At 55.3% G+C, this 27,227-nt stretch overlaps 1 protein-coding gene across 1 annotated transcript; it reads right to left on the reverse strand.

Moving 5' to 3' along the window:
• Positions 1-113: 113 nt before the first annotated feature.
• On the reverse strand, positions 114-26,830 carry TRIM62 (tripartite motif containing 62). The gene is made up of 5 exons (XM_021683672.2): positions 26,410-26,830; positions 15,004-15,099; positions 10,422-10,678; positions 9,550-9,665; positions 114-830 (listed from the first exon to the last, which is right to left on the reverse strand). Exons 1-5 carry the CDS (start codon positions 26,815-26,817, stop codon positions 280-282), a joined length of 1,428 nt encoding a protein of 475 aa, XP_021539347.1. The 5' UTR covers positions 26,818-26,830; the 3' UTR covers positions 114-279.
• Positions 26,831-27,227: the final 397 nt, after the last annotated feature.

The following is a 27,227-nucleotide window of genomic DNA, read 5'->3' on the forward strand; positions in this document are numbered from 1 at the left end:
CTGGGCAGAGGCTGCCCCGAGGAGAAGCCACATCACATCCTTGGACCAAAGCTGCCTCCCCATCAAGGTCAGAACTACAGGACATCAATGCTGATAGAGTTTAGGAATCATGGAGCACGACCTCCATTTTACAGACGGGAAACGGAGGCTGAAGGGTAAACAAGCGGTTTGAGACCTCACGGTGGCCACGCTGGACCGGAGTCCAGGCCTCTCCTCCCCTGGGCCGCGCTCCTGCGGGTGGCCGCGGCGCAGGCGGCGTCTGGGGCTCCCTCCGCCGCCCTAGATGCGCACGGTATTGATCCTCAACGGCTGCACGTTCTTGCCATTGGCGTGGCTCTGCCCGGGGCTGAAGTAGGAGCAGAGCTTGCCCGGGAACTTCTCGCGGAAAGTGTAGAGCCAGGACATGTCGTCGGCGTTGTAGAAGATGAGCAGGCCCTGATCGTAGTCCAGGAACACGCCCACCTTGTCAAGCTTGTCGCGGACGTTGAGCCGGGTCCAGGGCTCGGTGCAGGCGCTGTATTGGTTGCCGTCGTGCATGACGATGCAGTAGAAGCCGCGGCTGGGCTGGATCTGGATGCTGCCCTTGCGGCTGGCCGCCTCGTGGGCCAGCCCGATCACCCACTGGGTCTTCTCCGCCACCACCACCTCCCAGTAGTGGACGCCGCTGCTGAAGGCCTCGGAGCCCAGCACCGACACCTCCACGTCGAAGCGCTTGGGCGAGTCCTGCAGCGGCTGTGGGTGCAGGTTGCCATAGGCCACGATGGTGCAGTCGTCGGACAGGATCAGGCGCTGGTGGGCAGTGCCCGGGTCCAAGGTCAGGGCGGCGGGCACTGCAGGGGACGGAGGAGGGAGAGGAGGTGAGTGGAGAGAAGGCTGTGGACCCACTCTGCCGTCCTCCCTGAGGGCCGCGTTCTGGTTGGTCCCCAGGAGGCTGTGTGATGCTGAATGCTAGCCTGCCCTCTCTGGCCCTCAGCTCCCTCCTCTGTAAAATGGAAGGGTGCCGGCCAAGGTCCTTCCAGATTTAAACCTGGCTGCAGCAGAGCAGGGACTGTGACTGCCTGGGGTACGGAACATAGTGGGTGCCCCACAAAAGTTTGGTAAACCGCAATGAAATCCAGAATTAGGGAACTTCAGAGCTGAGAGAGCTTGAAGATTATCCAGGTGCTGGTAATCACCCTGGTGGGGATAAGGACACGTGTGGGGGTGTTTGGGTTTCTCAATAGATGGGATCCGTGCATCTAAACGCCCTGAATGAAATGCACAGGGCAGTCCCGCGACCCCCTTGCCACCCAGAAATTTCCAAATGCTCAACCAGACATTCATTTCATTCATGAAAAACTTCTTTACAATGACCTAAAATTACATCTTAACTCCATTTTATGTATGAACAGGATATAATTTTTGTACAGTTTTAATACACGGAGTAGTTTGGAACACTACTACCATGGAAACTGAGGGGAGACTGAATTTGTGTTGTTTAGAACTTCATTGAGAATTGTTCACTTTTGGGGAAAATACATCTGTTAAGAAAAATGCCACTGACTCATAAAATCTACCTGTTTGGGGCCACATTTGAGGCAGAATGGTGTTTTACCGATGGTGTGAGCACCTGACTACTTCATTATGTTTTCCAGTGTGGCTATATTGAGCACCGAAGATTGACATGTGCAATATTTTCTTATAAATCATTTCCATGTATTTTTCCTTTATATTATCATCAGAGTGTGGATATATACAATTTCAAGTACATATATATATATACACACACACACATATATATATATATATAAATAATATTATCTTTGAGACATTACAAATTATTTGTCAGGTAATGTAGGTGACAGGTCTGAAAGAGCCGTAAACCATTAATTCTGAGCCAACTCTTCCATTTGACAGATGGGGAAAATGAGACCCAGAGAGGACAGGGGACTAATCTCAGGTCACCCAGCACCTAGTGGCAGAGTGAGGACTAATCAAGGCCATATGCAATCTGGCCCCAGCCCTCTCCTCCAACCTCCCTGTCACATGCCGCCAACCTCACTCAGCCCCAAAGCCTCCACTCAGACTGTTCCTCCATTGACTCCTCTCTGCTTGCTGTAATCACCCCTGCATGTGGCTCGGCCCATCCTCTGGGAAGCCTTCTTAGTTGCCCAGCAGGTGTGCTCACTCTTTCTTCTGAGCTTCCTTAACTTCGTGTCCTCTCCTGATTCTATAAGGGGTACAGTCTCCTGTGCCCACATCTTACGCCCATTTGCACCAGGAGGGCAAGGGCTGTGTACCATCCAACTAGGCTCTCCTTCGTGTGCCTGGTGCCCAGCACAGAGCCAGGCATGGTGAAGGTTTCCAGAAAGGCTCACCAAATTACACTGACCCTGTTTGTGTTGCTCTTGGGCAGGCAGCACAGGCTGGGTCATCCTGCTCTGGGCTGGCCACGCTGGCTTAGCAGGTCTGGCTGTTAGAGTCTCTGTTTACTCTTTCCTCCGTGAGGGAGCTAGTGTTCAGCCAGAAGATGAGAGAACCTGGAAGTGGCCCTCCTGAGCCTGGATGACCATTTCCAGGCCAGGGCGAGACAGAGGCGAAGAAGGGTGAGGAGAAGGAATCTTGCCACCAGTTCCTAGGAGCAAAGGATTTCTTCATGCTGCTCTCTGGCCCTTCCCTTATTTGGGGGAGCAGAAGCATGATTCCACTTGGCTGCAGCATTACCCCCTACCTCTGTCACCCCTGTTGGCTGCATGGGTGCACAGAAATAAAGCACCTCAGCGGTGGCAACTGGCCCCAACAGGGAGCAAGAACGAGTTTCTGCACTGTGCTCCCATTCACACATCCACTAACAACGCTCACCGTTGACTTATATCAGGCTCCTTCCACAAGCTCTGTTACGAGTCAATTTAGTTTTGCATTTTACATTCTCCCTTCCTGTTCTCAGAACTCAGAGGGCTGAATGGGAACAATTAGGCCTATGAATAGAGGGGTCAATGGAAACACAGCTCTCTATCCAGGGACATTGAAGAGGGGGAGCAATGAGAAGGAAGACAGTGGATCAGTGCCTGAATGTTCCACCCTGTTGTCCGAGTGGTCACAGTGCAGCCTGCCGGAACCAGAAGCTCCTGCCACATGGAATGTGGGAATCCCCACAGTGGCGTCGGGAGGTGAGAGCTGGAGGGAAGTGTAGGAAGTGTGTGTGAAGGGGAGGCTAGGGAAGCAAGAAGAATCTAATTAGATACAGACGGGCCACTCCTACTGGCTGTGGAATATGGGTCACACTCAGGCGTCTGTGGCAGGGGGCAGAGCAGGCACAAAGCCAAGGTGTGGGCAGCGCCGTCCTGAGTGCCACGCGGGAACCCGGGGTGCTCAGGATGACTGAGGAGGTCAGCAACAGGCAGAAACTGCAGCGCGGGGCAGAAGGACAGGGGCTGGAGGGTGGGGACGGGGTGGAGGGCTCAGCCTCAGACTCTTAAGCCTCATGGAGGGCCACGTGGCCACTTCCAGTGCCACCGATGAGTGGGGAGGGCGCTCGAGGAGGCAGCCAAGTGGGATCTCTGGCTCTGAGATTGGGCCCACATAGATGAGGCTGCAGTACAGAGGAAATCCTGACTGCACTGAGAGCCAGCTCCTGGGCGGGGACCCTCACTGCTTTGAAGCGCAGGGACTGGGTAAGGGGAGGGACCGCCACTCATTGGGTGGGCCTGGGGGCGGAGTCTGCCGGTCATTGGACAGCGCTGGCAGCGGAGGCGGGACCAGGGGGTGGGGCCCGGTAACTGGGTTCTGGGCCCAACCTCCCAGGGGCAGGGCTAGGGGAGGGGCCCGGTGTTCTTATTAGGCACAGGGTGTGGCCTGCTTCTTAAGAGGCTTTGACACCCCCAAAGGGTAGGCTGGGTTCCACCTCCAGGGTCTCCCATCTCATCATAAATAGAGGTTCTGTCTTCCCAGGCCCCCTTCCCACCCTTCGTGAGGCTAGGGGTGGCAGAAGTAACAGTCTTCAGACCAGAGAGAGACCCAGAAGGGGGCATGGCAACACCTTTTCCCCTCTGAGATGTCAGTCGCTGGATGGGGACTGGCAATCCCTCTACCCATCCTTTATCCGTGGGAGAGCTGCCAAACGCCAGCGAAACAAACCAGTCCCCTGGGGCTCACTATGTTACAGCTCAGAGCTCTTTTCTAGGTCCAGAGACACTGTTATATAAAAACAAAAAGCAGCTGTTGAAGCAGTCCGTCTGGTCTGCAGGTGTTTTCTCTGTCCATTTAAGCCTGAGACCTCGAGGTCAAAGGCATTGAGGGAGGGACATGGACAGTCTGCTGGCCATCGTCAACCCACCCCACATGGCCCAGGTAGCAGAGAAACCCCCTAGTCCAGCACCATCGCTTGGCAGCCGGTGGCTGGTGCCTCTCTGTTTCCAAGGACAGTGGCTCGACCCTTCAAAGCCTGACAGGACAGGAGATACTACCAGCTCTTACAAAATCTGCTGCCTCAGGCTTCCCACCTATTTAGGCCCTCCAGGTCATCGTGCTGGCATTCGAAAAACATGCTCACACCCACTAGCTCTCGGGAACGCTGCAGCAGCCCCAGGAGTGCAAATCACCGTACCATTTGTCAGAAGAGGAAACTGAGGCTCCAGGGACACTTCTTGGAGTTAAGTGGCCTGCCCGAGCTGCCACTCGGGGTGGAAGTACAGTTGGAACTTGAGCTAAGGTCTTTTCATACCACATTCTTTCCTTAATGTGGCCCCAGAAAGCCTGCTCTGCAAGACTGAGGAACCATCTGATGAGTCATGACCATCATCATCATAAGCAGGTATCATGTACTTACTAAGTTCCAGGATTATTATTACAAATAGATCATTTTATTTCATTCTTATACCTACCCTGGGAGATCAATCACATCTTCCCCATCCCTGTTTTACAGAGGAGAAAACTGGCTCAGAGAGGGCAGTGATTTGTCCTGGGGTACACAGCTAGGAGGCGAACACCCTGGAAGCCGAAATGATTGGATTGAGGCGAGTAGGGGGAAGGAGCGAGCAGCCCAGGGGAGGGAGGTGGCAGAAGCACAGAAGGCAGTGTCTGGTGTCCTCGGGTCTGGCTGGGGAGGAAGTTTGTGCTGGGGGGCTGGAACAATCTGGCTGGGCGGTTGGAGGTGGATTTCCAATGGCAGCTGAAGGGTGGGACAGGAGGTGGGTGGTGGCAGAGACTGGAGGTTCGGAAGCAAGGGGAGTGACCAGTGCTAAATGGAGTTCTCAGGTGACCCAATAGGAAGCCCTTGCTGGAAGCCCGGCAGGCAGGAAGCTGCTAGAATCCAGGGGCTAGGTCCCTGGGGGCGCCTGCCCCTCCCATCTGGACATAAAGGGCCTTGGTGCCAGAGTGACTTCACAGGCCCTACAGACAAAGGAAGGAGCCTGGCTAAGCAGGTCACTGTTCTCTGAACTCCCCAGGGACCTGTGTCCTTGGCCGGGGATGTTACACACTACTGCTCCCTCAGCCCCTCTTCCACAGACAGTTTTCTCTGGGCCAGTGGTTCTCAACTGGGGCAATTTGCCTCACAGGGGTCATCGGGTGATGTCTGGAGACATTTTGGGGTGTCAAAACTGGGGAGGGGGCATCTAGTTGGGTAAAGACCAGGAAGGCTGCTACACACCCTACCATGCACAGGACAGCCCCCTACAACAAGGAATTATCCAGCCTCAAAGGTCAATAGAAACCCTGCCCTGGAGCAACCAGCAAGTTCCCACATCCATGAGCTCACTTGCAAGGGACTTGAGAAGGGACTAGCATCCTGATTTTACAGAGGAGGAAACTGCGGCTCAGAGGAGAAAGTGACTTGTTCAAGGATGTGTGGCAAGTTTCATTCAAAACTATTTACTGAGTACTTACTTTATGGCACTATTCCAGTATCAGAACTGAGCCTAGGACTCATTCATTTCTTTCTTTACTTATCAACAAACATTTGCTGTGTGGGCTTCTAGGGATATAGAGTGATGAATTAGACCCAGCCCTGACCTCTCAGAGCTCATGGTCTAGTGAGACAGACAGCTACACAGACATTGACAAAACAGTGAGACCAGGAAAGCCCAGGGCTACCTAAAGAAATCCTGGAAGACTTCTCAGAGGAGGTGTTTATAAACTAGGATGTGAAGGGGAGTAGGCGTTTGTCATCAAAGACTGAGGTTTGTGGGGAGGGTTGTAGGCAAAGGGAGCAGCATGTGTGAAAGTGGAGGAGGAAGACTATGGCTCATTTAAGACCTGGAGATGGATCAATGTCGCTGAGTATTATGGGGGCGGGGGAGGGGGAGGATGAGAGAAGGGCAGGGCCCAGGTCTTGTAGGACCTTGACTGTCAGACTGAGGCACCTGGAGTGCCTCTCTGAGCTGTGACAAGGATCCAGCCAGTGGCAGCTGAGACAAAGAGAGCTCCTGAGACCATCTGCCTGAGGGGCTTCCCTGGGTCAGCAGCTGGGGACGTGCTTCTTGCCTCCTTGAGTTATTCTGCTTCACCCACATGTGGCCTTCCCCCTGCTGGGCCCCAGGGTGGTGGTCCCTCCAAGTCTAGGAGCACAGAGAGGCGAGGAGTACCCCAAGAGGACAGCCCAGAGTCCCACCCAGTCTGCTGGAAAACGGGCCCTTCCCCAAACTGCTGCCCCTTTTGGCAACGAGGGCACAGATCCAGATTTAAGAGTACTAGGCGCTGTCCCTTCGCTTCTGGGAAATTGGTAATGATGTATCAGATGTGGCCTTCAGTCACCTACGGGGGAGCCCCATCTCTGTCCAGCATTCACGCCCCCACTGATGTCTTCTGCCCTCTCCATCCCTCCCTGGAAGGCCCCATCATGAACATCCTGGGATCCCGCACGCTCCTGCCCTCCCATGGCCTTTGCCCGTGCAGTTCCCCACACCAGGGACAATCTGGAGGCCCCACCAGGCCCCACCCTCCCCGAGTTGCAAAAGCCTCAGCCTTCAGTGCTCAGTTCAAACATCATCTGTTGAGGGCTTCTCCTGGTCCCTGCCCTGCCCCATCCAGAGCCTCCTGTTTCCCCCTCGGGGTTTCCACAGCCCTGTGTGATTCCCTCGTCATAGCTTGTCCCACTGGGCTGTCAAGGTCTGGGAGGGTCTGTTTGCCCATCTGTTTCTCCTGACCCCTGAAAATGCTTGGAGGGACTTTCAGTGTCTGTGGGTCGAAAGAATGAATCCAGGTACGGGGACAGAGCTCTGACTGCTGTGTGACTATGGGAAATCAGTGAGCCTCTCTGAGCCTCAGTCTCCCACGCTGTCTTCTTGGGTTGGCGTGAGGCCAGAGGATGCCTGGTTGGCTTAGTAGGTAAGGGCACAGGCTCTGGGCTCTGAGAGGTCTGAGTGCAAATCCTGGCTGTAGCACTTCCAGGTTGTGATCATGGACAAGTTCCTAACAGTTCTGTGCCTCTTTCCTTAACTGAAGAAATGATAATAGTGCCTACCTCTTAGGGAGAATTCCCCTTTATAGCCTTGTCTCACCTTTAAAGGACATGGTGCCTTTGTAGGTTGTATGATTTCGGGTCCCAGGGTCTACTCCCTTCACTAGAAACCTGTTCAGACCTTCTCCTCTCTCTGCAAACCACCCATCACCTCCTCTTGCCCATCCTCATCTCAGTCGGCAACCTTGCTTCCTACCTCACTGGGAAAGGGGAGGCCATCAGAAGAGAATCCTCTCAAGCTCCCACCCCTGCCCATTTACTCCCCCTCCTCTGGGCTCCCGAAGATGAGCTGTCTGGGCTCCCAGCAGAGGCCGCAGCAGACCCCCCTCCTGGCCGTCTCCCCAGCCACTCTCTCTGTCCTTCGCCCTCAGCTCTACCCTCCTTCCACTGGGTCTTTCCCATCACCCACAAATAGACTGTTACTTCTTTCACCTTCAACGGCCTCTGCCACCTTCTCTCTCTGTCCCTTAAATCAAACGCCTGCCTTAGAAATAGAAAGCACTGTCTCCACTCACTGTCTCCACTCACTCTCCTCCCACTCACTCTTGGCTGGCCTCCTATCCAGCTTACACCCCTGTGGCTCCACTAAGCTCTCATCACCGAAGACCTGCATGTTGCTGGAGAACAGTCAGTTCGAGTTCTCCCACCTGGCCTAGTGGCCTTTGCTGCCCTCAGCCACTCTCCCTACTTGGCTTCCAGGACATACCCGGGTTCCCTGCCCCACTTCTCTGGCTGCTCCTTCTCGGTCCCCTTGGCTGGGTCTCCCTCCTGTCCCTACGATCTGGGAGTGCCCCAGGGCTTCAAAGTTGAGAGCAGCCCTGTCTCTCTTCTTTCACTTCCTAGGTGATGTCATCCAGGCTCATTAAATACAGTCTACACGCTGACATCGCTGGCCCTGACCCTTGTCCTCCACAGTACTAGTCATCCCATCTGTCTCACTTAGACATCTCATCCGTATGGCAGACCTCACGTGCTTACAGCTCTGCCCTTCTGGGCACCTCGGCCTGCATCATTGTAGTTTCCCTGTCTTCTTTCTCTCACACTCGAGAACTGATTCATTAGCAAATCCTGTTGGCTCTCCCTTCAAAGTATATCCTAAATCTGATCACTTCTCTCTACCTCCACTGCCATCACCCTACTCCAAGCCACCATCGCTCGCCTGGAGTATTGTGGAAACCTCCTAACCAGTGTCCCAACCTCCACCCTTCACCCACTTCGGTCTGTTCTCAACCTGGCAGCGAGAGGGAGCCTCGAGGAACTTAAGCGCATGCCACTGCATGTCCCCAAGCCCTCCAATGGCTCCCATCTCACTCAGCATGAAATCTGAGTGAAACTTCAGATTTCAAGTTCCCACACTGGCCCGTAGGCCCTCAGGGTCTGGCCACTGCCACCTCCATGACCTCCTCACCTTCTACTCTCTTCCACTCTAGCCACACCAGCCTCCTCCCTGTTCCTTGAATATGCCAGGTTTACTCCTGCCTCAGGGCCTTTGCACTTGCTATCCCCACTGCGAGGGACACTCTTCCCTCAGAAACCTGCATGGATCACTCTCCTTCTTCCTTCAGGCCTTTACTTCTATGTTTCCTTACTGGTGAGATCCTTTACCCGGGCCTTCTACCTAAAATCACTATCTGACCTAACATCCCCTAGCTCCCTTCCTTATCTTTTATCTTTCTCTAATGAACTATGGATTTCACTTATTAATTTCATTTTCTCTCTCCCTATGATGTAAGATCCATGAGGGCAGGGACTTTTGCCTGTTTTGCTCATTGCTATGTCTCCAATACCTAGAATAGTGCATGCTGTGATATGTATTATAGGATGGATGAATGAACTGCCTAAGGCCTCAGTCTCTTCATCTGGAGAATGGACATACTAATGGCCTCATGATGGCTGTATGAGGATTCACTGAGCTGAGTGATCGTGCGGGTGCCCAGCACAGGCCCTAGAAGACGCAGGTGCTCAGCAAGAAACTCTCCTCCTCCCTCTGCCCTATCCCCATGCTGTATTCAGAGCAGTCAGCTGGGTGGGGACGTAGCCCCCTAGCTCCTGCCTGTGTTAACCCTTGCCTCTTCCTGGGTGCTCTCAGGGACGGGCAGGAAGGGCCTTACCTGGGTGGATGTCCTGGAACAGGGACTTCCAGATGGTGTACTGCAAGGGGCCCGTGTACTTGGAGGTTGGGAAGTCTTCATAGGTCAGATTGGTCTCATGGATTTTCCCTTTAAGCCTGGAAGGAAAGCAGGACAGCAGGTTGCATTGGGGGCTGGAGTTTGGTCCCAACACTGGGGGCCCTACAGCCACCTTCGGGGCAGCTGACAAAGGGTTGAGGTCACGTATGTCGAGTCTGCCAGCTCCAGAGTCAAGTGTCTGCTTATGCCACTTCCTCCATCTCTAGCCTCATTTTCCTCAACTTTAAAATGGGTACTGAGATAGCACCTGCCTTCCAGGCTTGTTGTGAGGATGACACGGCGTCATGTACGTAAGATGCTTACCACAGTGCTTGGCTCACGGTCAACGCTGAATACATGATGTTAGCTATCAGGCTTGATCATCAACAGACCAATAATGAAGTGTTACTATGAAAGGTGGCTCTGGGACCAGAGAGACATGCAGCTGAATCCTGGCTCTGCCAAATACTAGATGAGGGGCCTTGCCCAAGTGATCTAGCTTCTCTGTGCCTGTTCCTACAGGTGTGAAATGGGGATGGCGGCAGTAACTTGTCTCCAAGGGAGCTAAGAAGATTATAATCATATAAATATTATTTATTACCTACAATATCAATGTTATAAACAATATATGTTTGTAATATAAATAACATTGCCCTCTAAGTAATATTCTATATGATTCTGCTTATTATATAGAGAACTATAAAGCAGAAAGCCTCGTTAGGCCAGGCTCTGGCACACGGCCCATGTCCCGGAACTGTGTGACGAGGATGGGGCTGACTGCGTTCTCCGTGAGCCACCCCCCGCGCCTCACTTACCGCTCAGACAGCGAGGCCACCCCGGCCAGGAAGGTGTGGCGGTCGGTCTCGGCCAGCCGCTCCTGCAGGATCTGGGCCCCCTCCTGCACCTTGCGCAGCTGCTGGCTGTAACGCTGGACTTTCTGCTCGATGTCCGTGAGTGTGCGCGCCGTGTCGGCCTCCAACTCCTCCAGCATCGCCTTCTGCCGCTCACGCAGCAGCCGGTGCAGCCGCTCAAACGCCTCCCCAATGGTGGTCCGCAAGCTTTTAGTGGAAGACTGTGGGGACAGTCATCAGGGGTTAGGCCAGGGGGAGCGGACGGGGGAGAGAGGAAAGGTGGGGGAGGGGCACGTGGAAAAGCTCCGTGGCAGGACCGGCTGGCATCGCCCCAGACAGCACATGATTCCACGTGCCCTTTAGGAAACCCACTGAGGCTTGAACTAGAGGGGCTGTGGCTTGAAAGACATCTGGGCGCAGCCTCTTCAGTCCTGGTGGCCGACGGGCTGGCTGGAGGGACAGAGCAGAGAAAGGTGTGAGGATGATGCCCAGCTTTCTGGCGTGGGGGTGGGAGGGACAGGGAAGCTGGGGGAGATGGGGTGGGCAGGGAGAAGAGGCTGAGGTCAGTCCAGGATACAGTGAGGTCTTTATTTGTAAAAAAAAGAAAAAACCACTCGTGGGGCTCAAGCAAAGATGACAAGGAGGTCACAGATATCAGAGAGCTTTATAAACCGCAAGGTGCTGGGCAAAGCTTGGTGGTCACCCGCCCTGTCCTGCCGCCCTTGAGACCCTCCCCAAGCCCAGAAATCAGAGCTGGGTGTTAAAGCCATGATCACAGGAGACAAGACTGGACTTGCCTACTTCTCTGCTCCCGCGGGCACTGCCGGGCCCAGGAGGGGCCTGCGTGGTGAAGGGCACAGGCTTCAGTGCCCAACAGCCCGGGTGAGAATCCTATCTCTGGGTCTCTAGCTGTGGCAACCTCAGTTGCCTAATGTCTCTGAGCCTGTTTTCTTATCTGTGAGAGGAGTAGCACAACCACCGGCGCAGGGGTCTGGGGAAGATTAAGCGGGGGCGTGTTCGCAAAAGGCATGGCGTTGTTTGAGGTGCGGAGAAAGAGCCTGCTTACTGAGAGATGGCTTCTGAGCTGGGGCCTGCAGGACAGGCAGCAAGTCAACGGGGGATGTGGGGAGCAGCGCACGGCAGGACAACACGGGGTACAGAAGTGTGGCCAGGCTGCAGCAGTGTGCGGGACCTGCCTCTGTAATTTTACTTTGTGGGATTCTGGCTGGGAGTTCACAGAGTCAGAGACCCCGCTGTGTTCAGTGCCCAGGGCTCTGTGGGAGGCTTGACAAAGGCTCAATTAGGGCCAGTTCCCTCCTGTCGCGGCGGCAGGAAGAACTGCTGGCAGCGGGCCAGCCTCCCCGCGCATGCCCACCCAGAGCGCCAGGCAGACAAAGGGGGTGGAGGAGAGGCTGGGGATGAAGAGCCAGGCTGCCTGTGGCTTCCCTGAGCCCCTCCCCGATCCCTCAGGGTTCCGTGCGGGTCACAGGTGGAGAAGATGGGGCCTGCCCTCCCTGCACCATCTGCCGCTGCCCTCCAAGGACGCCCAAATCCCACAGCCACCCCTTCCGGCTCCTTCTCGACCCCTCCATGGCAGTGTTTGGCGCACCGGCCACCCTCTACCAGCTGCAGGTTCTGGTTTGCCTCCCACCTCTGTGGCCGCTCCCTCTGGGCCAGCTCCTCCCGTTCTCACCTACATGCCCTTCTAGATGTTCCACCCCCACTGCTTTGAGGATGGCTCGCATGTCCTTATCCGTGGCCTTGCGTGTCTCCTGAGCACCACATTCATCTTTCCACCTGCCTCAACCACAGACTCCTGGGATCCCACAGGCCATCCAGCTCTCTTGGTCCGTAAGTCAACTCTGTGTCTTTGGCAACAAACTCAGCGCCACAGTGACCCTTCTGATGTGCAAAGTGGGTCAAAGCCAATGCTGTTTAGGAACCTTTCTTGGCTCCTTGGTAACTAGAAAAAGGCTAAATTCCTTAGCCCGGCATTCAAAGTCCTCAGTCTGATCCCAGCTTACCTCTCTAGTGCCATTGTGCTGCTATTCCACCTGCCTAGAATGGACCACCCCCAAAACAAACTCTATTCAACAGGCAAACTCCTACTCAACCTGCAAGACCCAGATTGAAAGCTACCTCCTCTGTGTCATCCTCCCTAACTTTTTCAGGCAGTGAAATAGTTAAATGTCTCCAGAGTATTTTGTAAATATTCCTAATACACAGTCTCACATTTTATGTGGCTCCAGCTAGTAGACAAACCCCCAGGGGTAAGACTGATGTCTTTCCCAGCCTTGCACTTCCCGTGCCCATCCCAGGGCCTGGCACAAAGCTGGCAGTCAGAATCTGCTTGAGAGGTGAAGGAGGGAAGAGTCTTGCCAAAAACTGCTCTGCAGAGGTGGGTGCAGACTCCATCTTCTTTTTAGGATGGGGGTCTAGTGTCTCCAGGACAAAAGAGGATGGGTAGGAAAAGGGGGAGAGGCAGGGAGAGGGTAGCTCAAAAGTGGAACATCAGAGTGACAGGCAATCACGGGGGCTTCAAGTATGTCCCTGAAAGGTCTTCCCAACCTACCTGTCTTGCTGACCACAAAGCCATAGATCTGGATGAGGACCTCCCAGCTTGGGGCAGGAATATGCACTAGGTTCTGACAAAATTGGACAGTAAGCTCCCAATTAACCACTCATTAGCTGTGGGGCCTTAGGCTGGTTCCTCAACATCTCTGTGCCTCAGTTTCCTTGCCAATAAAATAGAGATAACATTCCTGCCTCAGAAGGTGTCCCCCTCACATCACACATACACTCATCTGGTCTACAACTATTTATTGTGTGGGAGGCACTGTGCTAGGTTCTGGGGAGTCCTGCTGTCACAGAGGTGACATTCTGTGGGGTTCAGTGAGACAATGAACAGGAAACACAGTTACCAGCTCAACTGGCGTGCCCCATTTATTCTAGATTTTTCTAGGGCAGAGCCATTCCCACCCCACCCCCAACCCCTTTGGTGCTGTGGCTGGGAAAGCAGCCCCTACCCCAGCCCACCACATCCCTGGGAACACACCGGGGATCGGAGGAACTGGGGCCAGTTCAGAAAAACACCCTGCCAAGAAAGCGTCACTTGGTCAGCACCGACCAAGGAAAACATTGGGCCCAGGGAGGGAGATCAGACAGGCCCTCAGGCCGGGCCACTGGAGGGACAGGCGCTGCAGGAAAGCCGAGTCAGGCACCAGGTGAAATATGACCTCCAAAGCATCCATAGGCATTTCTTGTATAAACACCCCAGTCCAGACAGGAAGCAGGGCTGGGGGAACTGGAGGGGGAGGTGGCCCCACAGGACCCCCCAGAGGTAGACAGATGGACAGGAAAGCAGGGGAGGAAAAGGTCAGTGGAGAAAAACAATGGGGAGCGGAGAGAAGAGAACGCTGGGGAAAAACTAGACCATAATATTCGCTCTCATTCACATAGAGGCTTCCATTTGCTTCTCTTCACCTGAGGGTGCAGAATCACCAGGCAGATAGGGAAACTGAGGCTGTGGAAGGCAAATAGGCTAGTGTCCTGTTTCTCATCTATGGCCTGCTGAGGGTCCTGCCTGCAGGCATTCCAGAACGTTCTCTAAAGAAATGTTTGTCATGACCTCCCTGAGACCCCACATGGGTTGGTGGCCGAGCTGGGGCACAGATCTGGATCTCCAATGGCCTCTCCAGGCCCCAGGTGACCCCCAGAGGTCCAGAGCATTCCTAAGGCTCTAGTTCAGCTGCTGCTGGCAGTTGCACCTCTGCTAGTGAGCGGGGCCAGACTGAAATCAACGTAGAGCTTAGCAGCTGGGCCTGCGTCCCCAGTTCCTGGTCCCAGAAAGGGCAGAAATCAAAGCAAGCCTTGTCCAGTTGGTGAGATATCAGTGCGGGGAACTCAGAGGAAGGCCCTGGGATCCAGAATTTCAGGGCTAGAAGGAGCCTGGCAGGGTCTCCGGTGGACAGATGGGAAGAGTGGGGGGCCAGAAAAGGATGCAGTTTACCCAAAGTCACACAGCCAGTTAGTGGCTGGATCAGAATCCAGGGCCTCCCTCTCAGGTCCAGAAAAAGCCTTTCTTTTCAAACCATTGCAGCCAGAGACTACGGGGATTGGCCCTACTTTGCAGTAGAGTCCATATCCCCACCGTCTGCCTAGTGATACCAAGGCTGGGCCACAGATCATCAGGAGGGCTTCCAGGGAACAGGCTCAGGATTGGCTCCTGCGGATTGCTCCCTGGTCCCACCTCACCTTCCACTCAGAGCAGGAAGGGAGAAAGGGCCCCACCCTTAAATCCGGGCACCAGCCCAAATCCTTTCCCTCAGTCCTAGGAGTGGGTCTCATTTACCTTCATGGAAGCTCCAGCCTCTGTTCCACGGCCCCCAGCCCCGCCCCTCTCATAATGGGTCTCGTACCTTTAAGCCCCGCCCCCGCCTCAGGCCCCGCCCCCGCGCCGGACAGATTTGGCACCTTTAAGCCCCGCCCCTCCTCCCAGATGGCCCCGCCCCCCGCAGGCCCCGCCCCCGCGCCGGGCCGGGCTCACCTTGGTCTCGGCCAGCTGTCGCTTCAGCAGCTGCAGCGCCTCGGTGTGCTCCCGCTCGCTGTCCTGAAGGGCCTGAAGCTGCTCCTTCAGCTCCCTCTGGAACAACACAAGGCCTGGATGCGGGGCCCCGGCCACACCGCCGCCGCGCTGCCGCGCCCCGGCCCAACACCGTCCTCCCCGCACAGTTCAACAACCCCCCAGTCTCCCAGATACCCGGGCTGCCTTCATCTTTCCATCTTTCATCTGGAGGTTTGCGACAGCCTCCTCTCTAGGAGCTTACGGTCTCCCTGTCTCCAACCCGCCCTCACATACATTCGGCCCCAGCCTGATTTGCAGGCGGGGACTCCCGGCTTAGCCTCCTCGGGTGGGTACCAAGGCCGTACCACTGTGCTCCGCTTCGACTCACGCGTCCAGTGGGCTGGGCGCTGTTCTCAGGCCTGTGCTTGAATTGGGTCATTTAATCCTCTCAATAACACAGAGGAAGGCACTATTAATACCTCCATTTTCCAATGGAAAAATTGGTACAGAGAGGTCATGAAACTGGCCCCAAAGCATGCAGCCAAGCAAGTAAGGGTAAAACCATAAGTGGACCATGATCTTGACGTCAGGTGGGTGACATGGTTTCTACAGTGATGACACCCATGACAAACAGTGACAAAAACCCATACTACACAACATATGGAAACCTTAAGAAAGGCCACGAGCAGTATTACTGATTTTTCCTTTGCCTCAGGTTCCAGTAGGGCTCAGCATGACGCTGCTAGTGATCTTGTTTTTATTTAAAAATTTGATATTTTGTTCATCATGGGTTTTTTTTTTTTTAAGATTTTATTTATTTATTTGAGACAGAGAGAATGAGAGACAGAGAGCATGAGGAGGAGGAGGGTCAGAGGGAGAAGCAGACTCCCCGCCGAGCAGGGAGCCCGATGTGGGACTCGATGCGGGACTCGATCCAGGGACTCCAGGATCATGACCTGAGCCGAAGGCAGTCGCTTAACCAACTGAGCCACCCAGGCGCCCCGGGTTTTTTTTTTTTTTCTGCTTTAATATTGATATTTTAAAATTGCATTAAGTATTACCCACCTCAATCACTGAGTTTTGGGGTGCCTGCTTCAATGCTGCGCCTCACCCTCGTGCCACACCTGTCTCCACCATCCCTCTCCCCTCACTCCCATGCAGCCAAAGCGGCCTTCGTCCTGTTGCTCTGACACGGGCTTGTCTCTGCCTCGTGATTTTGCCCTTGCTGCTTCCTCCGGCCAGTGCACTCCACTCAGATTTTCTCCCGGTGATTCCTTTGTGTCATTGACATATCAGCTCAGATGCCACCTCCTCAGGGAGGTCTCGCCGGACCACCCCATGTACAGCATCATCCCCTACACCCTCTGTCCCACATCCTGCTTCGAGGTCCTCCTAGCGCCTTCTGCTGCCCGAGATGCTCTTGCTCACTTGTTAGTGTGTTTACCGCTCGTCTCCTCCACCAGACTGTGAATATCATGAGGGCAGGAGTCCTGTCTGGTTTGTTCATTGTTGGATCCCCAGTGTTTAGAACAGTGCCCAGCACACAGTAGGGCCTCAATGAATATTTGTCAAATGAATGAATGTGGTGTTGAGGTGGGTACACCCGTGACAGGGCCAGCTGTCTGCACGTACTGGGCAGTTAGCTCACTGTATCATTACTAGTTCCCCTGTCTGTCCCTAGTGCCCTTCCCCCCCATGAGCCCATGAGTCCTGCGGGGCGGGCCCTTACCAGTCACTGCTCTCTATCCCCCGTACCCACCAACGGCCTGACACTAAGATGGGGCTCAAGGAAGTTTGCTCTGTGGAAACAGCCTCTGAGCAGGACCTGGGTTTTCCAGTCAGCCTGGGCTGTGAGAGATGCCAGGGAGCTGACTTACCCGTTCACCCTCACCTGCCTCCTACTCACTGAGCTCATCAGAGCAGGGAGGACCCTTGGAAAACATCTGGTCTAACTAATTTTACAGATGAGGTAGCGACACGGGAAGATGGTCATGATGACACGCTAAGGGAAGCATGCAGAAATTACCTTTGCTTCCTATCCCTTAGTCATGCAACAAATATTTACCGAGCAACTCCTCTGTGCTAGGCACTGCTGAGGCTCTGGGGATACAGCAGAGAGTGAGACAGACAGTCCCTACCCACAGGGACCGTCCAGTGTGGTGGGGAAGAGAGATAACGAGCAAGGAAAATAACAAAAGAACCAGGTGACTCCGGGTTATGGTCTGTGCTCTAGAGAAGATAAAGCAGTGCGGGATGGGGGCGAGTTTGGGGGAAGGTGGTCAGGGAAGGCCCCTCTTCTCTGAGCTGTCACCTGAGATGACACAGCGGCAGGATGAGGAGGAGCCAGCCTTGGAAACAGGAGTTAGATGGGACACTGGGGGCAGCTCGTGCTGTGACAGCAGAGAGCTCCCACGGACAGGACCCCTGCAACTGCGGGAGTCGCCTCGGGCCATGAGGTAGCTGTACAGATGGAAGTCCAGAGAGGCAGGAGGAGGAAGGAACCTGGGTCCCTGATGACTGATCGAGGAGGCAGGCCTGCCTCTTCCTCCTGGACCCTGGGAGCAACAGAACACTCCTTTGCCCATTCCACAAACATGCGCAGAGGTCTCCTTGGGCCCACACGGTGCTGTGTCAGCAACAGGCAGAGGAATGCCTCAGGAGGGGTGCAGATGAGTTGGGGGGCAAGACAGGGACACATGCGTTAACACAACAGAGAATGCTGGAATAGGGTTAAGGGACACCAGACTTGCTGCTCTTCCCAGGTCCCCATCTCAGCGAAGGCCACCCCCATCCCTACTGCCATCCAAGTGAGAAAGCTGGGAGTTATCCTTGACACTGCCCGCCCACCAGGGCAACGGGTCATCAGGTTTGTCTTGCCAGTTGTCTCCTGTCTACACCCACTGCCCCTGGTTTGGTTTTCACCCCTGCTTTTCTGGACTGTGACCCTAGGCTCCCCTCTGCCCCTGCGCGTTCCAAGTGCCCCACAGAGCAGCTGGAGGGACTTCTATGGGACAGATCTGTCCACGCTTCTTCCCCGTGCCCCACTGCAGCATTCCCATGGTGTCTGGGAAGACGGCCACGAAGCTTGAGCGTGGCACTCAAGGCCTTCACCCCTGGCCCCAAACTTCTTCTCCAGTCTTGTCTCTTGGTCCAGACCCGCACTGTCCAACAAAGCAGCCACCAACCACATGCGGCTACTAAAGTTAACATGGTTTGAAATGAAATAAAACTGAAACTCAGTTCCGCAGCCGCACCGAGGTGTTGGGTTACACATTTCAAGTGCTCAAGAGCCACATGGGACCGGTGGCTAATGTCTCAGACAGCACAGATGTGGAGCACCGGGAACCGTCTGGTCAAACCCTCTGGAACTCTCTAACAGGAAACTGAGGTCCACGAAAAGGGACTGACTGGTCCGGGGCCGCACAGCTTGACAGAGGAGAGCCAACCGGAAAATGCACGGCTGGCAGAAGGGAGACACAAAACAGGAAGCTCTACGGGGCAGAGCTAGCTCGGAGAAGGGCCGTGCTGAGGTTTGGGTTCACAGGCGCATGTCACGCAATTCTCACAACCACCTCATGAGGTGAGTGCCTTTATCACCTCCATCTCACGGAGGGGGAAACAGAGGCTCAGAGAGGTCAGACAGCTTGCCTCAGGTCACACAGCTCTGTTTCCAAATCTGTAAAGTGCAGCTAATATCAGTGTTGGCTCTGTGGTTGTGAGGATCCGATGACTTAATTCATGCCCTGACACGACGCCCAGGGTACACTCAGTCACTCTTGGCTGCTGTCACGGTCATCATCATCATCCCGATGACATGTGAGACAGGGAGTCAGAACTGGCAGAGTGTCCAGGAGAGACTTTATTTCTGATGGAAAGCCCAGAGAAGATGGATGGATGCGCAGGGTTCCTTCGGGTCTCCTGGGTGGGGCCAGAGCATCCCAGGTGGACAGACTAGTCGGGCAGGGGCACACCTGGTGTGTGCAGGAAGTGGGGGGCAGGTGGGGATGACGGGAGCCAGGTCTGGACAGGTGGGTGGTATCCCAAGCTGGAAAGGCCAGTGGGGCTAGCTGGGGTGAGAGCAGGGGGTGGAGGAGGCCTTGAAGGTCAGCTTGGGGGAGCTGGACTCTGCCGGCCCCATCAGAGCAGGAGCATGTCAGGAGGGGGGGAGTCGGGAGGGACAAACCTCAGAGGGCAGAGCCGCAGCTCTGTGCCCCTTCCTTTGGGGACGAGCACAGTTAGGGCTGGCGCAGACCTGAGTAGCAATTATGCAAATGTCAGCTGAGAGGCTCTGGGGCTCCCATAGGTTTGGAGAGGCCAGGACTGGGGCAGCAGCTCGGGGTGGGGGGGAGGACAGAGAGCCAGGGTTCCTATGCTCCCCAGGCCCAGACAGCCCCTCCTGTGGGGCCACCCCTCTCCCAGCCTAGAGGGCAAAGCTGCTGCAGGAAGCCATCTCCTGAAGGCTTCAGGGACCCTTCTCACCCCTGACACCAAGCAGTGCTGCCCAGGGCAGATAGCGTGAACTCTGGATTCGAGTCCCGGCTGGATGACCTTGGGCGGATCACCTCTTCCCCTCTCAGGGCCCACCTCTCAGAGCCTTATCTGTAAAATGGGCATCAGAGTCACCCATGGGGTTGGGGTGGGACTAAATAAGATGACCCCGTGAAAGGGCCACGTAGGTGCCCAGGCCCCCTCCCCTTCTCCGCGCTCCGATACCGCTCTCTCTCCTGCTCTGACCCAAGGACACCAGAAATCTCAACATGGCCAACTGAACTTGCCCCACCTTCTTCCTCTCCCCCATCCCTCTCCCACGCCCAGAACCCTTGATGCTCCTGCTCCCCCCGACAGGCCTGAACTCTTGCATGTCCTCTCTCTCTTTGAACCCCACCCCTCCCAGATCTTCCCGGACCACCCGCAGTCTCTTGCAAGGCCTCCTCGCTGCTCTCCTTGCCCCCAGGCTCTCCCAGCCCTCCAGCTGCCCACTGCCCATCCTGCAGGCCTGACCAGGCCCCGCTTGCCGGCTCAAACCAGGTCCTGGCTCCCCAGAGTCTCCAGGAATGAATCCAAGCTCCTTGGGGTAGGGATTTGAGAGTGGGCCCATGCAACCTCACTCTCCCATTCCTGCCAGGCCCCAGACGCCCTCCCCTCTAGCCACAATTACCCACCCACTCATCTCCAGGCCTGTCCCTGGGCTGACAACCTGAGTTCCAGTTCCAGCAACACTTACTGGTGCCGTGGCAGTGGGCACAGTTTCTGAACCTCAGTTTCCTCAAGACAGGGCACTGTGACTCACCGCACAGGTGTGCGTGAGGATTATCAGCCATAGTGCTGCCCCTGCCCCTGCCCCTGCCCCCGGGCAATGGGGGCCGTGGATGGCTTTACCCCTGGTGTCCACAATGTCTTCTCTCTCTGCCCTCAGCTCAACCGTCAGCCCCACGGAGGCCTGGATGACTCTCAGTTACAGCCAGAGGAGCCGGGGCCATGATGCCACGGTCGATGGGCCTGGCTCCCCCGCTGCCCCGCCCCGACAGGCACTCTCTGGGGCCCAGCGCACGGCCTGGCCCCCAGCGGCCGCAGCAGGAGTGCTGACTGAAGAAATTACTGAGTGAATCCCTAATTCCAGATGGACCCCACCTCCAAATCCTCCACACCCACCCCAGTGTCCAAGCAGAGCTCAGGGTCCGCAAAGTAAATGAGGCTGTGCCACGGTTTCTGAGGCCCCTCTGCCGCCGGATGCTGCATGAGGCAGTCAGGATGTCGGTGAGGAGGCTGAGTTCTGGGTCAGACAGACCGGAGTCTGAGCTCCCAGCTCTGGCTCCCGCCTGCACCCGTCTTGCACCCTCCCACACCCACTCCATCTTGGGCAAGTTACTGAACCTCTCAGCCTCAACGTCTTCATCTGCGAAGTGGTGCTGGTGCAAGCCCCACACAAGGAACTGGGAAAGGAGAAAGGATTTCATGGCCGTCCGAGGACCTAGGTCACAGCCAGTGCCTGATGAGCGCTGGCTAGTGTTTTCTTAGAGTTGTTCTTCTTTCTGTTGTTGTCACTGCCCACCCGATCCTTTGCCTTCTGTGAAATAAATGTCCCGAGGCGGCCCAAATTTCAAGTTCCTACACTGTGGCCTGTGCCTAGCCAAGGTGTCCTGGATGAACCTTCCTGGCAGCCCACGGACACCTGTGAGGAGGGAAGTGGGGATGCCAACAGCAAGCCCGAGTTTGACTCACGGCCAGCCTCCACGGTCCCTTCCGTGGAGGCTGCTCTTTTGCACGTAAATCCTGTCCTCTGCTGGGAGAAGGGACAGCAGAGGCTGCCTCCTTGGAACAAACAACCCTGCTGCTTCCCTGTCCGAGGCGCCAAATAAAGCAGCTTCACAGCTGTTAGCTGTCTGGACCGGCAGCGAGTCTCTCTCCCTCTTTATGCAGCAAGGGGACAGTCTTGTTGTTACTTCGATCTCCCAGGCTGGGAAAGGCTGAGAGGAGGCAGTGCCTTCTGCTCAGCTGGAAGAAGCTGGAGCCAGGATTTGAACCCAGTCCCCTCACCCCGCCCTTTCCCCCACGTGGCTGCCTCTTGGAGGCTCTGGGTCACCACGCCCAGCTCGTCGGGGCTCCCACCCAAGGCTAGTGCGGCACTGTCTCCCCTGGCAGGACAGAGGCCTTGGGAAAGGCTCCAGTGGTCACATAAGGCCTGGAGGGGGTGGCTGGGACTGAATGTGATCCCTTCTCTGGAGGCATGGAAGCTGAGGTCTCAGGCCAGAGAGCCGGATGCATGTCTGACCAAGATGACATCCAGCCACCTGCCCTCAGGGCATCAGCTAGCACAGACAGTGTCCTTAGCCTGACCCTGTGTTGAGTTCTTGAAACACAAAGACAGGCAGCGTGGGGGAGGTGGGGAAAGGTGGGGGGGGGGGTACTACCTGGCCCTCGGAGGTAGCTGGGAGGCTGAGTGGCCCAGTCAGACTGGCTCCTAATCCTGCCCCTGCTGCCTCCCAGCTGGGTGACTGAACAAGGCACTCAATTCCTCTGAGCCTGTTTCTTTATCTGGAAAAGGAGTAAATGACAGGACCCACTCGACAGGGTTTTATGAAGATTAAATGAGGTAATACAAGAAAAGTGCTTAGTCTAGTCCCAGGCAATGCGCCAGGGCCCAATAGGTATTGGCTGAGAAGCTCCAAACCCTTCTGAGATGGGGCTCCCTCCCTCCCTTTGGCTCTGCGGTCCAATGCTCAGCAGTGAAAGAACAGGTGAGGGGGGGAGGCATGCACACACGCATACACCCGCTCACATGCTTTTACACAATAAAAATTCGAAGAATCACAAAGCAATTCTAACCATGTTTTTTTATGGGGTGAGATTATGGGGGGGGACTTTTATATTACATAGCTCTGTTGATTATGTTAATTTTATAATCAGAAAACAATCCCTTAAAAATTGTTGTGTGCTACTCAGTGGCAGGCACAGTATCAGGCACTTTTGATACAGCATCCCTAACCCTTAGAACATCCTTCCCAGGGAGGTCATCTTATCCCCATGTTATAGATGAGCAGTGGGGGAGGCTTAGAGAAGTGAAGTGACCTGACCAAGGACACACAGCTCATCAATGATGATGTTAGGATCTGACCCCAGTATTGGAATCAAGTTCAAAGCAATTCTGCTTTGGCAGGTCAGGGAAAGCTTCATGGAGGAGGTGACATTTGAGCTGAGCCTGGAAAGCTGATTAGAGCTTCTCTAGGCCAAGGTTCTCAACCAGGGGTGACTCTGACCCAGGAGACATTTGATGAAGTCTGGAGACGTTTTTGGTTGTCACAGCTTGGTGGGGTGGGAGGGTGGAGGGGGTGGGGGGAGTGGGAAGCGCTGCTGGTTAGCGCTAGGGGTCAGAGGCCAGGGATACTCCTAAACATTCTACAATGCACAAGATTGCCTTGCACACAAAGACTTACCTGGCCCCAAATGTCAATAGCGCACAGTATGATAACATATTACAGCTGTCATTTACTGAGTGCTTACTATGTGCCGAGTGCAGTACTAAGTTCTTGCAAATGCCATCTCATTTCATCCGCCCCCATTTGCCGTCAATGAGGGACTCGAAGCTCAGAGGTGGAAGTAACTCTTCTAAGGCCACACTGCCAGAAAATGGTAGCACCAGGACTGAAGCTGCCCAGTACAAAGCCAGAGTTCTTCATCTTTCTGCTCTGCTGCCTCCAGGATTTATAATAAATGTAAAAGCTGCAGGCCAACCGCTAGGTGGGATGTGAGGAGACTCCAGCTGAGCCCAGGCACAGCCTCCTCTTGGCCTCGGGCCTGGGGCAAGGTCTGCTCCCTCCTCCTCTGCCACTGCCCCATCTGTCAAGTGAGGGTTGCACCAAAAGATCTCCAAGGCCCTGCAGCTCTGAGTCTGTTATTCTCCAGGAAAGGGGCCCAAGCCCAGGCTCTAGGAGAGCCGCGAAAGGAGGGGGTGTGCCGGGCAGGCTCAGCCTCATTCCCAGTGCACACGTAGTGAATGAGCCCTGCTCTGTTGATTATGTTACCCCACAAGGTGAGAGAGGCAGGTGGGGTGGGGAGTGGCTTGACCCTCACCCAGGAGTTCCCCACTCCAGGGAGGAAGGCATGTTTCTCTGCCACCTTCTTGCCAAGCCCAAAGGAGGAGCCAAAGCAAGGTCTCCTCTCAGGCAAGAGAGGCTGGGCTGGGCATTTGCCCAGCTGGGCACGTGAGGTCTCACAGGTAGAAGGAGAAGGGTGGGAGGGGTCATGCTGACCCAGCCCCTCCCCTGTGCCAACCATCCCAAACAGCAGTTCACCTCAGGTCAGCCTCCTGAAATCCTGGTAGGAAAGAACCATTGTGACCCCAGTCTACAGACCAGAGCATCAAGGCTTACATGAAGGGACTTGCCGAGTCACACAGACAGGGCTGAAGGAAGGTTTGGAGCCCAAGTCTATCTGACCACAGGATAGTGCACTAGAAGGTAGGTGAGTGGCCATCTTGTTCTTTTCACCGAGGAGTAAAAGTGTTTCAATAACATTTAGAGAAAATACACATTTAATTTCTCCTGCATTCCCCAGGACATGGAATGGATGGCAAAAAACCGAAAACACAATTGTTCTGATTTCCTGGTTTGCATTCAGCGGAACCCAGGCTCAGAAGGCAGAGGCCTCTCTAGCTAGAAAGTAGACAGGGAGAGGAGGAGCTAAGCGGCAGAGGAGGGATCTGGCCTGGGGCAGGCGGAGCTTTCTAGCCTGGCTCTCTCACTGTCTGGTAGTGTAGCTTTGGGCAAGTCCCATCACCTCTCTGGACCTCAGTCTCCACATCTATATTAGAAAGAGGTTGGACAGATGGTTTCAGACAGAGTCCCTTCAAACCCTCACCACCTGCACCCAGCCGTGTCAAAGGTTCTCCCCTTCCTGTTTATGTGACTTCACAGATGGAGAGATGGGGATACCAGGGCCCAGCACAAAATGCTCTGGGGATGGAGGGCCAATGCCAGCCTGTGCAAGCTCCCAGAGCCCCCAGTTCTTGCTCTCCATCCTCAAAAAGCCAGACTGGGAGAAAGTCAGCCATGGTTTGGGGATGAAAAGGGCAGGGAGGGAGAGATGGTGAACATGGGGCCATTTCTCCTGGGCCAAGGGTCATCCACAGACATCTGCTAAGTGCAGGCTGACTTGCAGAGACTCATGTTGGTTGGGGGGGGGTGGTGCGGGGAGGACACCTCCTACAACGTAGGGGAAAGTAGTTATTTAGCTCCTGCTTAAGCATCTCAAGGGCCAGGGAGCTCACTGCCTGCCAAGTTAGTCCACTGCATATTAAAAAAAATGAGTGAAAGATCTGCTTCCAAAGGCTCCAGTCTGGGACTGCTCAGGCCAGAATTGGTCATTCACTCATTCATTATTCAAACTTTACTGATGAGTACTGACGTGCCAGGCTTTCGGGCCATAGATATGATGAATTACAGACTGTCTCTGCTCTTTGGAAACTGTGTGCTAGACTGGTATCCTAAGGCCAAAGATACAGGACTGGTGGATTGAAATGGTTTAGGTGGAGGTAAAGATTCTAGACTTCCAGGCTGAAATAAGCTTGGGTGCCATTCTAGTAAACACATTAAATGGATTTCTTTGCTACAAGATTTCTCCAAACCTTTAATATGCAAAATGTACATGGAGAATCCTCCAAGGGGGTATCGAGAATATACTATATTCCCCAATATAGCTGATCTTGGAACACTACTTTTTAAAACAGCACACTTATTAACAGAAGATATTTGAGGAAATGCAGCCCTAATGCCTTTTTTTTTTTTTTTTTTTTTTTGCCAGGGGAGCTTGGGGAAGCCTTACACGGAGAGGACATTCGAGCAGGGCTTTGAGAACTGAGTAGGAGTTGGTCAGTGAAGATGGGAATGTTTACGGGAGATCATTTATAGTCTTGGGCTGACTATGCTCAGGTTACCCTGCATATACTGTTTCATTTAGTCTTCAAAGGTCTTGATAAGGGTGACAGAGCCAAGGAGGTCATCAAAAGCCTCTGGAGACTCCCAGAGATCCACCCCCTTCCCTTTTCTTGAATCACCCCACTTCAGGTCCTTATTCTCCAAATCTTGAGTCTTAAGTCCTGTTCCCACTGTCAACCTGGCCTCTCCTCTGGTTTAAACCCAAAATAGTTTCTTACAGTACCTGGACTTGATCCCAGTTTTAATCCCTCACACACCCTGGCCTAGGCCTTGGCACCCAAACTCACCCTCTCTGCAGTTTAGATGGCCATAACTTAGACCCTCTCTCAGATTTCACCCTGCCTGCCCAGCGCAATCTAGCCCTGGTACTGCCCCCTAGGTCCTGATGCACACCTGATTGAGACCCGCCCCATGGTGCCCCAAGCCTGCCCCTCAGCTACCCCAAACAGTCCTGACCCCATTCCCGGATGGCGGCCCCGCCCCCTGTCTAGACTTGATAGTGTTCCCATTCCCATCTGCGTCTTTGTCCCAACTCTGTCCTGAACCATTCATTTGTAGACCCTGCCTTCAGGTCCAGGCCCCTGACCCCAGACAGTAGCCCTCCAGCTCTGATTCGTCCCCGTCCCCAACCCTGCCCCAAGCCCGTACCTGGGCCAGCTCTGATCTCACTGGTGCCGGCCATGCCACTCCATGGGTGACCCCTCCCCAACCAAGGACCCACCCCCACTTCGGGTCTGTCTCAGACGCGGCCAGACGCGACGGCCCTAGGCCCCGCCCCCATCGCCCCGCCTTCTCGTCGCGGCCTCGCCCCGTCCCCGTCCCGTACTAATTCTGATAGGGCCCTGACCCTGCCGGCGGCCCCGCCCCGTGACAATTTTGACTAGGCCCAGCCCACGGTCCAGCCCTGACCCCGCCCCCGCCCCCGGCCCCGCCCCCGGCCGGCCGGGCAGCTCACCTGCAACTCCTCGAAGGCATCGTCGATGCCGGTGACCTGGTGCTGCTCGTGCAGCGCCGGCTCATCGCAGAAGAAGCAGAGCAGCGCGCGGTCCGTGAGGCAGAAGAGCTTGACCTTGTCGTGCGCCTGGCAGGGTCGCGCCGCGCGGCGCGCGTTGAGGATGGCGTCCAGCGGGAAGGCGCTGTAGCGCTCCACGATGTTGGCTAGCTTGAGGCTGGGCGCGAGCGCGGGCTCGGCGAACGTGCGCCTGCACTCGGGGCAGTCGCGGGCGCCCTGCGCCTCCTGCCTCACCCAGTGCTCAGTGATGCAGCGGCGGCAGAAGTAGTGCTCGCAGCCCAGGCTCACCGGGTCCTGGTAGATGCTCAGACAGATGGAGCAGAGCAGCTCGTCCTTGAGGCTGCACGCCATGGCGCTGGGGGCGGCGGAGAGGGGGCCCTGAGATGCAGGGGGGCGGCTGAGCGAGCGCGGCGCTGTCGGGGGCCGCACCGAGGGATGGGTGCCGGGAGCAGGCGGGGAGAGACAAGAGTAGGAGCTACAGAAGGAAGGGGGGCTGTCCGGGAGGGAAGGGGGAGACGCGAGGAAGAGGTGCAGGGTAGAGACTAGTCGGGATGCGAGTCCAGGAAGGTGGTCTCGAGGTAGTGGGTGACTCGAAGCGATGGGTGCTGGAGGGAGGGGGCCTTGGTGTCTGAGGGAAGAGGCTCCTGGCAAGGAGGTTCTAGAGTAAGGGACAGTCTGAAGGGATGGGTGCTGGGAGAAGAGGATCCAGGAGGGGGGCGGAGGCCTTAGGGGGTGCTGAAACCCCGGGATGGGTGCAGTGG

This window comes from Neomonachus schauinslandi, chromosome 4 (genome assembly GCF_002201575.2).
Source record: "Neomonachus schauinslandi chromosome 4, ASM220157v2, whole genome shotgun sequence".
In the NCBI taxonomy this organism is placed as follows: domain Eukaryota; kingdom Metazoa; phylum Chordata; class Mammalia; order Carnivora; family Phocidae; genus Neomonachus; species Neomonachus schauinslandi.